The sequence below is a fragment of the Rutilus rutilus genome (assembly GCF_951802725.1).
Source record: "Rutilus rutilus genome assembly, chromosome: 21".
Lineage (NCBI taxonomy): Eukaryota > Metazoa > Chordata > Actinopteri > Cypriniformes > Leuciscidae > Rutilus > Rutilus rutilus.
This window is the reverse complement of record NC_140226.1, coordinates 10232567-10245459: the sequence shown is the minus strand read 5'-3', so window position 1 is coordinate 10245459 and position 12893 is coordinate 10232567. Positions and strand designations below refer to the sequence as shown.

Sequence of the window (12893 nt, the reverse complement as noted above, 5' to 3'; positions counted from 1 at the left end):
CCCCAAGAGGTATAACAAGAGGCATATAATGGTTCAAAATAAATTAACCTTTGACCTCTTTATTATCAGTAATCAGTGTTAAGATTAGTACATATCTTAACACACCAGGCAACTGCATTTGCCTTCAACAATGACAATAATTTTCCTAAACTAAACATGCCAAACTTTCAAATCTATAGGATGTAATGCATGTGTACAAATGTTTTATATTTTATATAAAAACTTTTCATTTTAGATATGCAATATAATGTTATATTATGTGTGATAAGCTTACTCTAATGTAAGAATCAGCATATAAATAATGCATTGACAAATATCCTTAGTATGAATATGACAAAATAGCTGCTTTTCAAGGGTTTCATATGTTGACATGTTTTCTGTCAAAGAAAATAGAAAATAAAAAAGTAGTGATTGATCAAAGAACAGCCTATCTACTGAACAGTTAAACTTATTGGAATTTTAATGATGCAATTTTATTTCTCAGTGGTTTGGTCATTTCTTTGTTGTGAGAAATGTGAGTCCCAGGTGAGCCTTTTCCATGTGTAAAAAGTTCTGATCTTTCCTTGTTAAATTTGCACCTGAAATCATAAAATCATTGTTATTAATTTCAAAGAAAAAAAATCCTGGCAGCTAAATGCAATATAAGGTAATCACTTACTAGATCATTAATATCATTCATTTGGTTTAGCATGCCACTCTCAAATTGCAGCATCAGATGCTTGTTTAGCAGCGGTATCTTGGGGTGTACCATCTGTGTGTGTCACTAGACCCAGGGAATCTCCAATATTATCTACAGCATCCTCCCACACATCATCCTCGACCTCTGATTGAGGTTCTGTTGAAGTAACAGGCTCGTGCTGCAAGGAACCCTTGGCATTTTCTTCAGGTAAAACTGGTGTCTTTACCTCTTTTGCTGCCATAGGTGGTGGTGGTTCAACATCTTCAGACACAACTGAAGGCTCTGCCCTTGCTTCCTTTTTTTCCTGTTCAACCACCTGCAACATTGCTTCCTTTACCTCTGGTGTCACAACAAAAAGCGCTGCAGCTGCTACTCCTACAACTGGGCCAATAGCTGGTGTCACCATCACAGGGGCTAAAGCAGATGTCTGTGTTGCTGGTGTTTCTTCAACAGTAGTCACAGGAGGTGTCTCTATCACAGTCACAACTGGTGTTGCTTTTACCAAAGGCACGACTGGAGTTGTTGGTGTCTGTACTATCTGCTTTACAACCGGTGTCTGCATGGCTGGGGTCACAGCAGGTGCTTCTGCTACTGGAACTACAGGCACTGGTGTCTCTGCCAGGGACACTGTTGGCTTTACTGCTAGAGTTTCTACTATTGGACTCACAACTGATGTTTCTACTGCTGCAGTCACTGCTGGTAGAACTACTGGAGGTGCAGCTTCTTTTACAGTCACTGAAACCAGAGCTGGTGTCTGTACCACCGGGATCGTAACAGGTCTCTCTACTACTGTATTTGCAGTTGGTGCTCCTACTTTAATTTCTTGTACTAGGCTCACAACTGCCCTTTCTGCTATTTGAGTCACAGTTGATGTCATCATCACTGGGGTCACAACTGGTGTCTCTGCCAGTGCAACTGAAGTTGGTTTTACTACAGGAGTTTCAACCACTGGGATCACAGCTGATGTTTTTGTTGCTGAAGTTCCTGCTGGTGTAACTGGAGTTGCTGCTTCTGTTACAATTACTGAAATCTGAGCTGGTATTTCTACCACTGGTGATGTCTCTGCCACTGCAATTGAAGATGCAACAGGTGTTTCTGCTGCTGAAGTCACTGATGAAACAACTACTGGAGGTGCAGCTTCTTTTACTGTCCCTACAACCTGGTGTGGTGTCTGTACCACTGGAGTCAAAACTGGAGTCTCAACCACTGCAAGTGGAGTTGACTTTAACACTGGAGTTTCAACTACTGGTATTACAACAGGTGTTCCTGCTGCTGTAGTCACTGCTGAAAAAACTACTGTAGGTGCAGTCTCTGATACCATCACAGAAACCTGATCTGGTGTCTCTACCACTGGGGTCACAACTGGTGTCTCTGCCAGTGCAACTGAAGTTGATTTTACTACAGGAGTTTCAACTACTGGGATCACAGCTGACGTTTCTGCTGCTGAAGTTCCTGCTGGTGTAACTGGAGTTGCTGCTTCTGTTACAATTACTGAAATCTGAGCTGGTATTTCTACCACTGGTGATGTCTCTGCCACTGCAATTGAAGATGCAACAGGTGTTTCTGCTGCTGAAGTCACTGATGAAACAACTACTGGAGGTGCAGCCTCTTTTACTATCCCTACAACCTGATGTGGTGTCTGTACCACTGGAGTCAAAACTGATGTCTCAACCACTGCAAGTGGAGCTGACTTTAACACTGGAGTTTCAACTACTGGTATCACAACAGGTGGTTCTGCTGCTGTAGTCACTGCTGAAAAAACTACTGTAGGTGCAGTCTCTGTTACCATCACAGAAACCTGATCTGGTGTCTCTACCACTGGGGTCACAACTGGTGTCTCTGCCAGTGCAACTGAAGTTGGTTTTACTACAGGAGTTTCAACTACTGGGATCACAGCTGATGCTTTTGCTGCTGAGGTTTCTGCTGGTGTAACTGGAATTGCTTCTTCTGTTACAATTACTGAAATCTGAGCTGGTATTTCTACCACTAGTGATGTCTCTGCCACTGCAATTGAAAATGCAACAGGTGTTTCTGCTGCTGAAGTCGCTGATGAAACAACTACTGGAGGTGCAGCCTCTTTTACTGTCTCTACAACCTGATGTGGTGTCTGTACCACTGGAGTCAAAAATGGAGTCTCAACTGGAGTCTCAACCACTGCAAGTGGAGCTGACTTTAACACTGGAGTTTCAACTGCTGGTATTACAACAGGTGTTTCTGCTGCTGTAGTCACTGCTGAAAAAACTACTGTAGGTGCAGTCTCTGTTACTATCACAGAAACCTGATCTGGTGTCTCTACCACTGGGGTCACAACTGGTGTTTCTGCCAGTACAACTGAAGTTGGTTTTACTACAGGAGTTTCAACTACTGGGATCACAGCTGACGTTTCTGCTGCTGAAGTTCCTGCTGGTGTAACTGGAGTTGCTGCTTCTGTTACAATTACTGAAATCTGAGCTGGTATTTCTACCACTGGTGATGTCTCTGCCACTGCAATTGAAGATGCAACAGGTGTTTCTGCTGCTGAAGTCACTGATGAAACAACTACTGGAGGTGCAGCCTCTTTTACTATCCCTACAACCTGATGTGGTATCTGTACCACTGGAGTCAAAACTGGTGTCTCAACCACTGCAAGTGGAGCTGACTTTAACACTGGAGTTTCAACTGCTGGTATTACAACAGGTGTTTCTGCTGCTGTAGTCACTGCTGAAAAAACTACTGTAGGTGCAGTCTCTGTTACCATCACAGAAACCTGATCTGGTGTCTCTACCACTGGGGTCACAACTGGTGTCTCTGCCAGTGAAACTGAAGTTGATTTTACTACAGGAGTTTCAACTACTGGGATCACAGCTGACGTTTCTGCTGCTGAAGTTCCTGCTGGTGTAACTGGAGTTGCTGCTTCTGTTACAATTACTGAAATCTGAGCTGGTATTTCTACCACTGGTGATGTCTCTGCCACTGAAACTCCAGATACTGCTGGAGTTTCTACTACAAATGTCACATTTTGTTCTGATGCTACTTGAGTTCCAGCTGATGTAGCTACTACAGAAGATACAGTCTCTGGTACTGTCTCTGGAATTATAGCTGGTATCTCAACGACTGGTGTCTTTGTCACTGCAGCTACTGATGTGATGGAAGCCACAGGAGTTTTGATTACTTGGCTCACTGTTGTTTCTGCAAATGGGGTCACATCTAGTGTAACTTCTTCTAGAGGTACAGTTTCTGTCATTGAAGCAACAGCTGGAGTCGCCGCCATAGATGTTACAGCTAATGACATTATCACTGGACCTACAGTTGGTGACTGCACTGCTGGGATCTCTACTAGAGGGGGCATATTCGTTTTTTCTATCACAGCTGGTGTTTCTACATCTGTGCTCACAACTGCTACTTCTGCTACTGTAGTCACTACTGCTACTGAAGATGCAGCCACTGTTACTAGCACTGAACCAAGATCTGGTGTTGCTACTACTGGAATCACATTCTGTATGTCTACTACTGGGGCCACAGCAGTCCTCACAATCACTGATTCAACATTTGGTGTTTCTGCTGCTACAGTCACAACAGGTGTGTCTTCCACTGGTGCTACAACCATTGACTCTTTGCCTAGAGTTACACATTGTGTTACTTCATCTAGAGGTGTAGCTGGTGTCACTACCACAGAAATAACAGTGGGCATCTCCTCCACTTGTTCTTTGACCACTGTTGTCAACACTGACGTGTCAGTGTCTATGTTTTGATTCTGTGGAGTTACAACATAATTGAGAGTATCAGTCGTCTTTGCCTTTGTAGTCTTTGTAGATGTAACCACTGGCGTTTCTACTTCAAGTTCTGTGACCACTGATGTGACAATAGGTTTCTCCAGTTCCAGTTCAGTTACTACAGCTGTCTCAACTTTAACTTCTGTTACCACTGGCATTTCAACCTTCTGTTCTGTCACTTCAAGTGTCGCAGCTCTGAGTTCACTCACTACTTGTGTTTGTATCTCAGAAACAGAAATGTCTGGCATTTCTTCTGTAACTTCAGAGCTAAATGGTGGTACCTGTGCTATGGGCATTGCTTCCATTTCTGCTTGTATTTCATCTTTAATTTCTGCCTTGTCTAACTGTAACTTATTTGACATTGTCGTTTCTATCAGCTGTTCAAGAGGTTCACATTTTATCCTAACGTCTTCATCTGCTTCATTCTTGTGTTCACTCACATTACTAACTTCCATTTGTGTAGCAGTATTGTTTTGTGCCAGCACTGTGGTTGCAGCCACTTCAGTCACAGTCGGCCCTGAGTCATTCCTTTCTGGTTCCGATTTGGGTGCAACAGCCATTGTAACCTTTTCTTCTGGAACTGCTGTTTCTTTCATTAATGTTGATGTCATTGCTGAAGCCTGGTCACCATCTATTGCTTCAGCATGAACTACAGTCATTTCAGATGCATCGCCCTCTTGTTCTGTTGCCGTCGGTAGCTCTGATATTGCGAGTGCCTGTGCTACTGGTTCAACCACTGTTAGTTTCTCTTTCCCTGACTGTTTTGTTGTATTCTCAATAATGGCAACCATCTCTAAAACTTTACCAGTCTTAATATTCTCAGTTGTCACTGGTTGTTCATTCTCTTTGGGCGGTTCTGGACTATGTTTGGTGTCTTCACTGCACTCCTCTATTTGAGAACCCACTATTTGTATTGGTACAGGTCTTTCTTCAACTTCTGGCAATGCTGTCTCTAGAGGTGTCAGTATGATTTCACAACTAGTTTTGAGCTCTGCTGGTGTTTCTGTGTGCTCAGATACATCTTTTGAAAACCTAGGAACTGTGTGTTCTCTAATTTCATGAACCGTCTCTCCATTTTCAGTATCCGCATCAACAGTTATTTCAGGAGATTCATCAGTAGTATTTGTATGAGCAGAAACATCTTGATTGTCTGTTTCATTGCTTTCAGTATTTTCTAAAAGTTGCCCTTCTTTTACAGCAAGTACCTCTTTTAGAAAAATCCTGTCCATTCTGTCACTTGCTCTGTCATCCACTTTGTTATTATCCATATCTGTATCAATGTCTACTTTATAGATCTCTTCAGCCTGCTCAACTAATACAGATTCTGGAAGTGACACCTCCTTGGCTGGTATCTGTTCTCTGGCTAATGATTCATCTACAGCTTCTGGAATGTTTTTAGCCATTTTCTCACTGATCTCCTCTACAGTCACTGCTGAATTACCTGCTAAAAAGACTGCATCTTGTACGCCATCTTGTATTTCACAGACATCAACTTGTATTGATTCAACTTCTTCTTCTAAATTGTCTTCTAACTCCAGTGTCTCTGCCACTATGTGATCTGAACTTATAATACGTTCTTTGCTTTCCAGACACTCCTCCACTGAGGCAATCATTTCAATTTCTTCCTCAGGGACATCTGAGGCTTCAGTGAGTGCAGCTTTCTCAAACTCAGCAGGTGACAATTCAACATCTGGTAGCTTCAGCTCTTTTTCAGGTTTAGCAGCTAATGGTTGTTTGTACACAGGTTCCTCTAACTCTGGATACAATGGACTCTCTGTTTCAGGACCATGGGTGTAGTCTGACATAACCTGATCCAGCCCAGCTTCACTTTGCATTGCATCAATCATTTGTCCGAGTTCAATACCAGTTGTACATTCCTCTGTTTTTCCCTCCATATGAGTCTCCTCTAATTCTTCCACTAAAGGCTCTGCCACTAATTTAATGACTTGCTCTACATCCAGCTGAGTTTCAGTGGCAGATTCTTCTTCATTCTCAATTATTTCCTGATACTCAGTCTTCACATCCTTGATTTCAGCTTCATAGACCTCATCTGTCTCAAGTCCTGCAGCTTCAGGTTCATCTGTAAAGTTATCAGAAACTAATTCAGTTGGGACAGCATCGCTCACTTCAGGTATTGCCTCCACTAAGTGTGCAGGGAGATGCTCTTCAACAGATTCTATTTCTTGGGATACTAGGCCTGTACATATTGCTGTTGCCTCAGTTTTCTTATGTGCAACCAAAACCTTTGTTTCCTCTGGTGTGTATGACTGTACAATATAAGGTGAACATGACACGGCCAGAGATTCTTGCCTTTCATCTTTTGTAGTTACCGATTGAATACTTGGAGTCATGCAGATGGATTGAATAGCTTCCTGTAGGATCACATCTGATGTTTGTACACCATATTCAGCTGACACTGGTGTAACATGTCCAGATGTCCAGGGTGATTCAGTTAGTTGCGAGACTGCTGAGACCATTTCAGTAGTGTCATCCCCAGTGAATTGTTCACTTGCTGGTTCTGGAGCAGTGACCGCATCAGCTGTCAACTCCACAATGTCCTCAGATAAGGTGTCATCCTGTGTTGTCCACTCTGCAGATGATACTGGTGTTACAATGCTTTCCTCAATTATGCCTTCCTCTGGTATATCACTCAGTTGTTGATGTTTGCTCACAAAGTCTGTGAGTTCTTCAAAGTCCTCTGATAGACCATGTATGACTGTTGGTCCAGTGTTACTTGAAATTTTAGCTGCAATTTTAGGCACCAAGTCATTGGATGTGTCCTGTTCTAACACTTGTAATGTCATCTCTGGTTTCTCATGTTCTATTGTTATTTCAACTCGTTGTTCATTCACCTCCTTCAGACTTTCAGGCTCAATTATTTCATACTCAGACAGGGGAATTATAGCTGGGGTTTCATCATCTTCATCATCTGTTTCATGATCCTTAGCAGCCTCATCTGAGGAAGTTTGTTCTTGCCTTGCTTCCGATTTTCTTTTTTTATGCCCTGGAATAAGTTTCTTCATAGAAAATGAATCGTCTTTGTTCATCTCACTGTCTGAAGGTATCTGCTCAGGGGTACTACTTTCTCCAGTTCTGACCTTTCTTTTTGGGGTGACCATTTTTTTAAACGTTTTCCATGTGGATCCCATTTCTCCCTCTGCAGGACTTCCTGTTTGTTCATTAGATGATGTGAGATGATCATAATCACCCTCAAAGGAACTTCCAAGTGGAGACTCAGTTGTTTTCTCATTTTCTTCTCTTTTGTCTGTCATTTCATCCTCATTTGTCCTCATCCTAGCCCTTTTTTTAGAGGAGCCACCACAAATCAGTGCCTCCCAGGAAACGGTGGTGTCAGATTTCTTTTTGGACTCTTGAGGGCTTACATCAGCAACCAACTCCTCTTCAGCAGGTTTTGGTTCCCCAATCACTGGTTCCTCCACTTCCCCTTGCTCTGTCAATTCCAAGAATGGCTTTGGCTGTTCAGAGACTTGTTCCTCGGCCTCGATCACCTTTTCTGCAGCTTTACTTTCTCTCTGCTTTCTTGTGGAAAATTTCCTAAAAAGTCTTTTAAGTGGACTTCCTTGTACCTTATCTTTCTCTAGAAAATTCAGAAGCTCTCCTTCGGGTAACAACTTGTCATCAGCTTTCTCCACTGCATCTTTTTCTTCCTCTGATAAAATATAAGGGATATCAAGACACATGCATTTACTGTCCTCATGTTCAGCCTCATCTGCATCAATTTTCTCGATTCTTTTGAGTTCCTCTTCCTTACTCTCTTTCTGTATTTCCTCTTCTTTCTTTCTTTTTCTTAAACTGGCAAAGATACCTTGTGTAAAGAATTGCTTGATTGGTGACATTTGTTCCTCCGGCTCAGGACTTTCTTTTGCCATTTCTTTATCAGGTGTGTCCTCCACATGATGTTTAACTAACTTTATGTCCGGATCCAGCTCCGTTTCATTGTCTGTTTGTTGAGAGGGTTCTGCTGCATCAGGCTGGGAAAACGCCTCACTTTTGTGAGTCTCGTCAGTCGTGTTTTCATTTGCTGCCACTGCACTGTTCTCTTGAGTGTCATTGGAGTCCTCTGAGGGACTTGCAACTCTTTCTTCTTGCTCATTTACTTCAGTCTTTTCACATGCGTCTTTTTTTAGGGTAAACTTAAATCCAACAAATCTGAAGATTTTTTTGAAGCCAACTTCATCGATATCATTCACTTGGTTGTCCTCCTTAGGTTCTTCACCATCTGCATTGACCATCTCTGTGCTCTCATTCTTAATGTTTGGTTGAAGAGCATCCATTTCCTGAAGGTCTTCAGTTGTTTCTGTGCCATCTTCTTTCAGAGTGACAAACCCTGAGCCAACTAACAAAAAAGAAAGAAAGAAAGTTCAAGAAAGTTGAGTATGTATGCTATAAATATATATATACACAGTATAAAAAATATTTGTGCTTGGATATTTACTACTATATAAGCGCTGTTTTCATTTCAAATGGGAAACAATGAGGGAGACAATTAATTGAATAGCAATAACATAGTACCACCTACCATCTTCAAGTACTCTTTCCTCAAAGTGGCCATTTAATTCATCTGCATGGCTCCTTGTCTTTACATTCAAATTGGAGATCTGTCCATTTTTCTGTAACAACTAAGCAAAGGATAGTTCAAATTAAGGAGTGACCAACAAGTTAAACAATGGATTTAGCTCTCCGTCCTTATGACTCATAAAGGAACAATAAATAATGTTAATTTGCATTGTACAAACATTACACACATTAAAATAATACAAAATGATGCTATAAAAATGTATTAATGTCTATTGTCTCAAAGTATATAGTAAGACAATGAATAATGAACAACAACATACTCAAAAGGTTATGGTTAAAATCAGTTGGCTCAGTCAGGCCCAACATTTTAAAATAAAAATAAAAAAGTATATAGTGACAGATTGAAGTTAAGAAATTCCCCAAACATTTTTCAAAGGTTATCACAATATAATTTGACTACATTTGCTTAACGTTAACCACATAATCACAATGTAGTTTGAAGGAGAGGTCCCTTGGGATAACTAACAAAACAAAATATGTTATCCGAGGAATCCGAGTATCAGATAGCTCTCCTTTGACTAAAAGCCATCTCACAGACTTCCTGTTAAACCATGGCTGACCTCAGCATGTTTTACATGGAAAATCAATGCACCCAGTACAGTAAGGGAAAATTCCATCAATCCTTTGGGAATAAGAGCACTACAAATATCCCTATCCATTAATGTACACACATTAGTACAAAACAACTGACAAACCCAAACAAAGTTGTGATATGTTGAAATAAACCGTCTTTCAAAAAACAAAAGGAAATTGCATTTTAAATTCTTAACCTTCACTTTTAATACAATAAAATGATTCAGATAAACAAGAAAACAAACATCAAAGGCCAAACCAGTAATTCAATCCACATAATAAGAAGCAGTGTAGTAGTGATGAAACACTTTTAAATCTAATTTAAAGTTTAGAGTCCGGGTGTAAAAGAATATACCATATATCTTTTGCCAGCCATTGGGGATGCATCAATTATTAGGGTTACTGTATTATTCTTGCCACTTGGCAGATGATTTGTATATGTGTGTGATTTTACCCAAATATGTCTACTCCTGCAGTTCTCATGCCACAAGATGACAAATTCTTCCTCAATGTTTTTCTTGAAAGTAAAGAACCATCCAAAATAAAGAAAATGTTCCATAGAATTTTCCTGAATCTGAATTCACTACAGAGATATTTAAAAATATATATATGATTTATATAAACTATAAACTATCTAATCTGAACTACCATGACCAAATGCAAATTTTGTTCACTATAGTGTATTTAGGCCAAACACCTATAAATAGGACAAAGTCACCTAATCTTCTTCCTTTCAACTTTTGACTTATACTGCAGGTAAATAGCTTTTATTTTTTTACATTTATTTTGACATTTTCCCCCCATAAATAACTAATAAATTTAGTACGTCAAGCAGAACACTAATATATATATATATATATATATATATATATATATATATATATATATGTGTGTGTGTGTGTGTGTGTATGTATGCTATCAGATGTTTCTTCTAAACAGCAATGAGATTGAGATCAAATGGAGATTATAGCTTTAGTCTCAAAATGTTCTTATGAGAAAAGCAATGTCACATGTGTCCACTCTACAGTTTCAGAATAGATGTCAACAATGTCTCAAACTGTGCTCAAATTTGCCAAAACACCAAAGTCTGCAATCAAAGCTCATACATGAAGTCACATTTCTCATTGAATGATCAAGACTAAATTAACTGCTATCCCCATTCTTTTTATGACTATTTACATTCACTGTCAACAAATGTCTAATTTGAGTGTATTTTATGTATCCCTCAAGGAGAAACAAGGAGAAAAACATAACTGAGAAATCTCTTCTCCCGAAAAAAAAAAAAAAAAAAGAGCAACCATCCTGTCTACCTATCAAACATTCTTAACATATGTATGTTCTGCAAAATGCTATCTAGGTAGGCAGCTCGCTATGTTTTGAGATGCAGCCCGTGCGTGTCCTTAGATTCAGAGATCGTGTCTTTGAAAGTTTGTGAAGCATTTCTTTGCAAGCAGAAGACTGATTTGATGTATTCTACCTTGTCATCGGCACTGCCGTCCTCCTGAGCCTCGCTCGCTGCTGCAGTGACCGCGAGTTCCTCCGCCTCATCCTCCTCGCATCTGCCGCTGGATGATGCCGTAGCTCCCATTTCACAATCCTTCTCTCCTTCTCTTCGCTTTCTTCCCTTTCACCCAATGTAACTGCAAAGCGAAAGGGAGGATATCCAAAGATGAGTGCTGAGCGGTGGTCGGACTCAGAAGTGATGCAGTTTGGCTCGATACAAACTCTTTTAGGACGCATCCTTCCTGCATCACATGAACACACTGGCACGCCTCGACGGATCAATGGGAGAGAGAAGGAGAGTCCTGGGATGACCTAGGGACAACCACTACAATTAACGTATTTATCTCGTGATTATGCTTCTCTATTCATCGCATGTTTTTATGTATAATATTGGATTTAGGCGAATTAAAAGCTTGTAAAAACAACTCATAACGTTACTGTGGAATAACTATAGCCTAAATGCTTTTTTTAAAATAAGACAAATGTTAAGTTAATTTCAAAGTTGAAAAAATGTGTTCTCATGTGACACTTCCTACATACAAATGTATTTTTTTGTGATATAATTTGTTTTTAAAGCAATTAAACTGCCAATAAATATTTTAATATCAATGTCTTAATATTAAATCCAATTAATTATAGGCTATTTAAGAAGAGAACTAAAACAATCGAAGGTCAAGCCAGAAATTCAATTCACACTCATTCATAAATGAAATGGCGAAAAGTATGTGGACACTCAAGTTTGTCTATTCCAGTAATCCCAGTGAAACAAATATTAATGCTACATTGCTACAATATAATTATGTGCTTCTGATTTTGTTGTAATTTTCTGTTGTGAATGGCAATGTGTGAATGACAAAGTTAGGTCCATGTAGAAATTAGGGCTGTAACGGATCAAATTACTCATGGTTCGGAATGTGCTGTGTTCAGGGAATAAAGGACTACTGTCGAATAAAAAATAAGAACAAATAATCCAACTACAAGCAACAGCACATAAATAGGGTGAATTAAGGGTGATTGGGAACATTTTTGAATTTCCGCCTTGTCCAAGGTTTCTTGCTATAAATTAAAAACAACTGCCCAACACATGATACATTTCTGTAATACTGAAGATGTTTGAACTATTTGAACAGGATTTTTTTTTATATTATAATGAAAGGATGTGTTAGTAGTGTTACATACACTTTTAGTGTAAACTGAGCCTAATAGGGGCATTATTTGGATGAGATGTTGGGTGCCTCTATGAATTAACCGCATTTAACCTGCACAACAGAACATTCCTTTAATGGAAACATGCAAATGGTTTAGCAACACAATTAGTAAAAAAAATTAACTATAATGTTTCTATTTTCAGAATTTGGTTGTTCTATTTTAGCAAAATCTAGCTAGAATATTTTTGTGGTTGATTAGGGCTTACACAAATAAAGAGGTTGGGAACCACTGATTTAGAGCATACAGAGCATAAACAATGGTTCTCTATTGCAAGGTTAATAATTTTCTTAATTAGCAAAGCCTTTAAGCACTGTCCCAATCACCCAAAATCATGCTGTCCCATCCACCCAAATTGTGTTTGGGTGGATGGTACAAAATAAAAACAACCTATGAAAATAGAAACATGATATTAACAATTTTTTTTTACTGATTTTGTATCAGTAGTGCATCATATTCGTGTTTCCATCAAAAGTTTGTACAATATAGTAGCTAAAACAATTTTAGGACCTTATATTGGTCTTATATTGACCTGGTCTCACAGCTAGGGCTCAGCAAAAAAAAGTTTTTAATTTCACTCA

At 39.6% G+C, this 12893-nt stretch overlaps 1 protein-coding gene across 1 annotated transcript; it reads right to left on the bottom strand.

The window, feature by feature from the left end:
- Positions 1-436: 436 nt before the first annotated feature.
- On the bottom strand, positions 437-11453 carry akap12a (A kinase (PRKA) anchor protein 12a). Its single transcript, XM_084394074.1, has 4 exons — positions 11081-11453; positions 8972-9071; positions 659-8788; positions 437-578 (listed from the first exon to the last, which is right to left on the bottom strand). The coding sequence occupies exons 1-3, from the start codon at positions 11189-11191 to the stop codon at positions 699-701; spliced, it is 8301 nt and encodes a 2766-aa protein (XP_084250200.1). The 5' UTR covers positions 11192-11453; the 3' UTR covers positions 437-578; positions 659-698.
- Positions 11454-12893: the final 1440 nt, after the last annotated feature.

Excerpts from the sequence above, each read along its gene's own strand:
- akap12a (XM_084394074.1), bottom strand. The coding sequence starts at position 11,191 with ATGGGAGCTACGGCATCATCCAGCGGCAGATGCGAGGAGGATGAGGCG. Across the intron at positions 9,072-11,080 it reads ACGGCAGTGCCGATGACAAG|TTGTTACAGAAAAATGGACA; the intron begins GTAGAATACATC and ends TCCTTTGCTTAG. Across the intron at positions 8,789-8,971 it reads GGAAAGAGTACTTGAAGATG|TTGGCTCAGGGTTTGTCACT; the intron begins GTAGGTGGTACT and ends CTTTTTTGTTAG.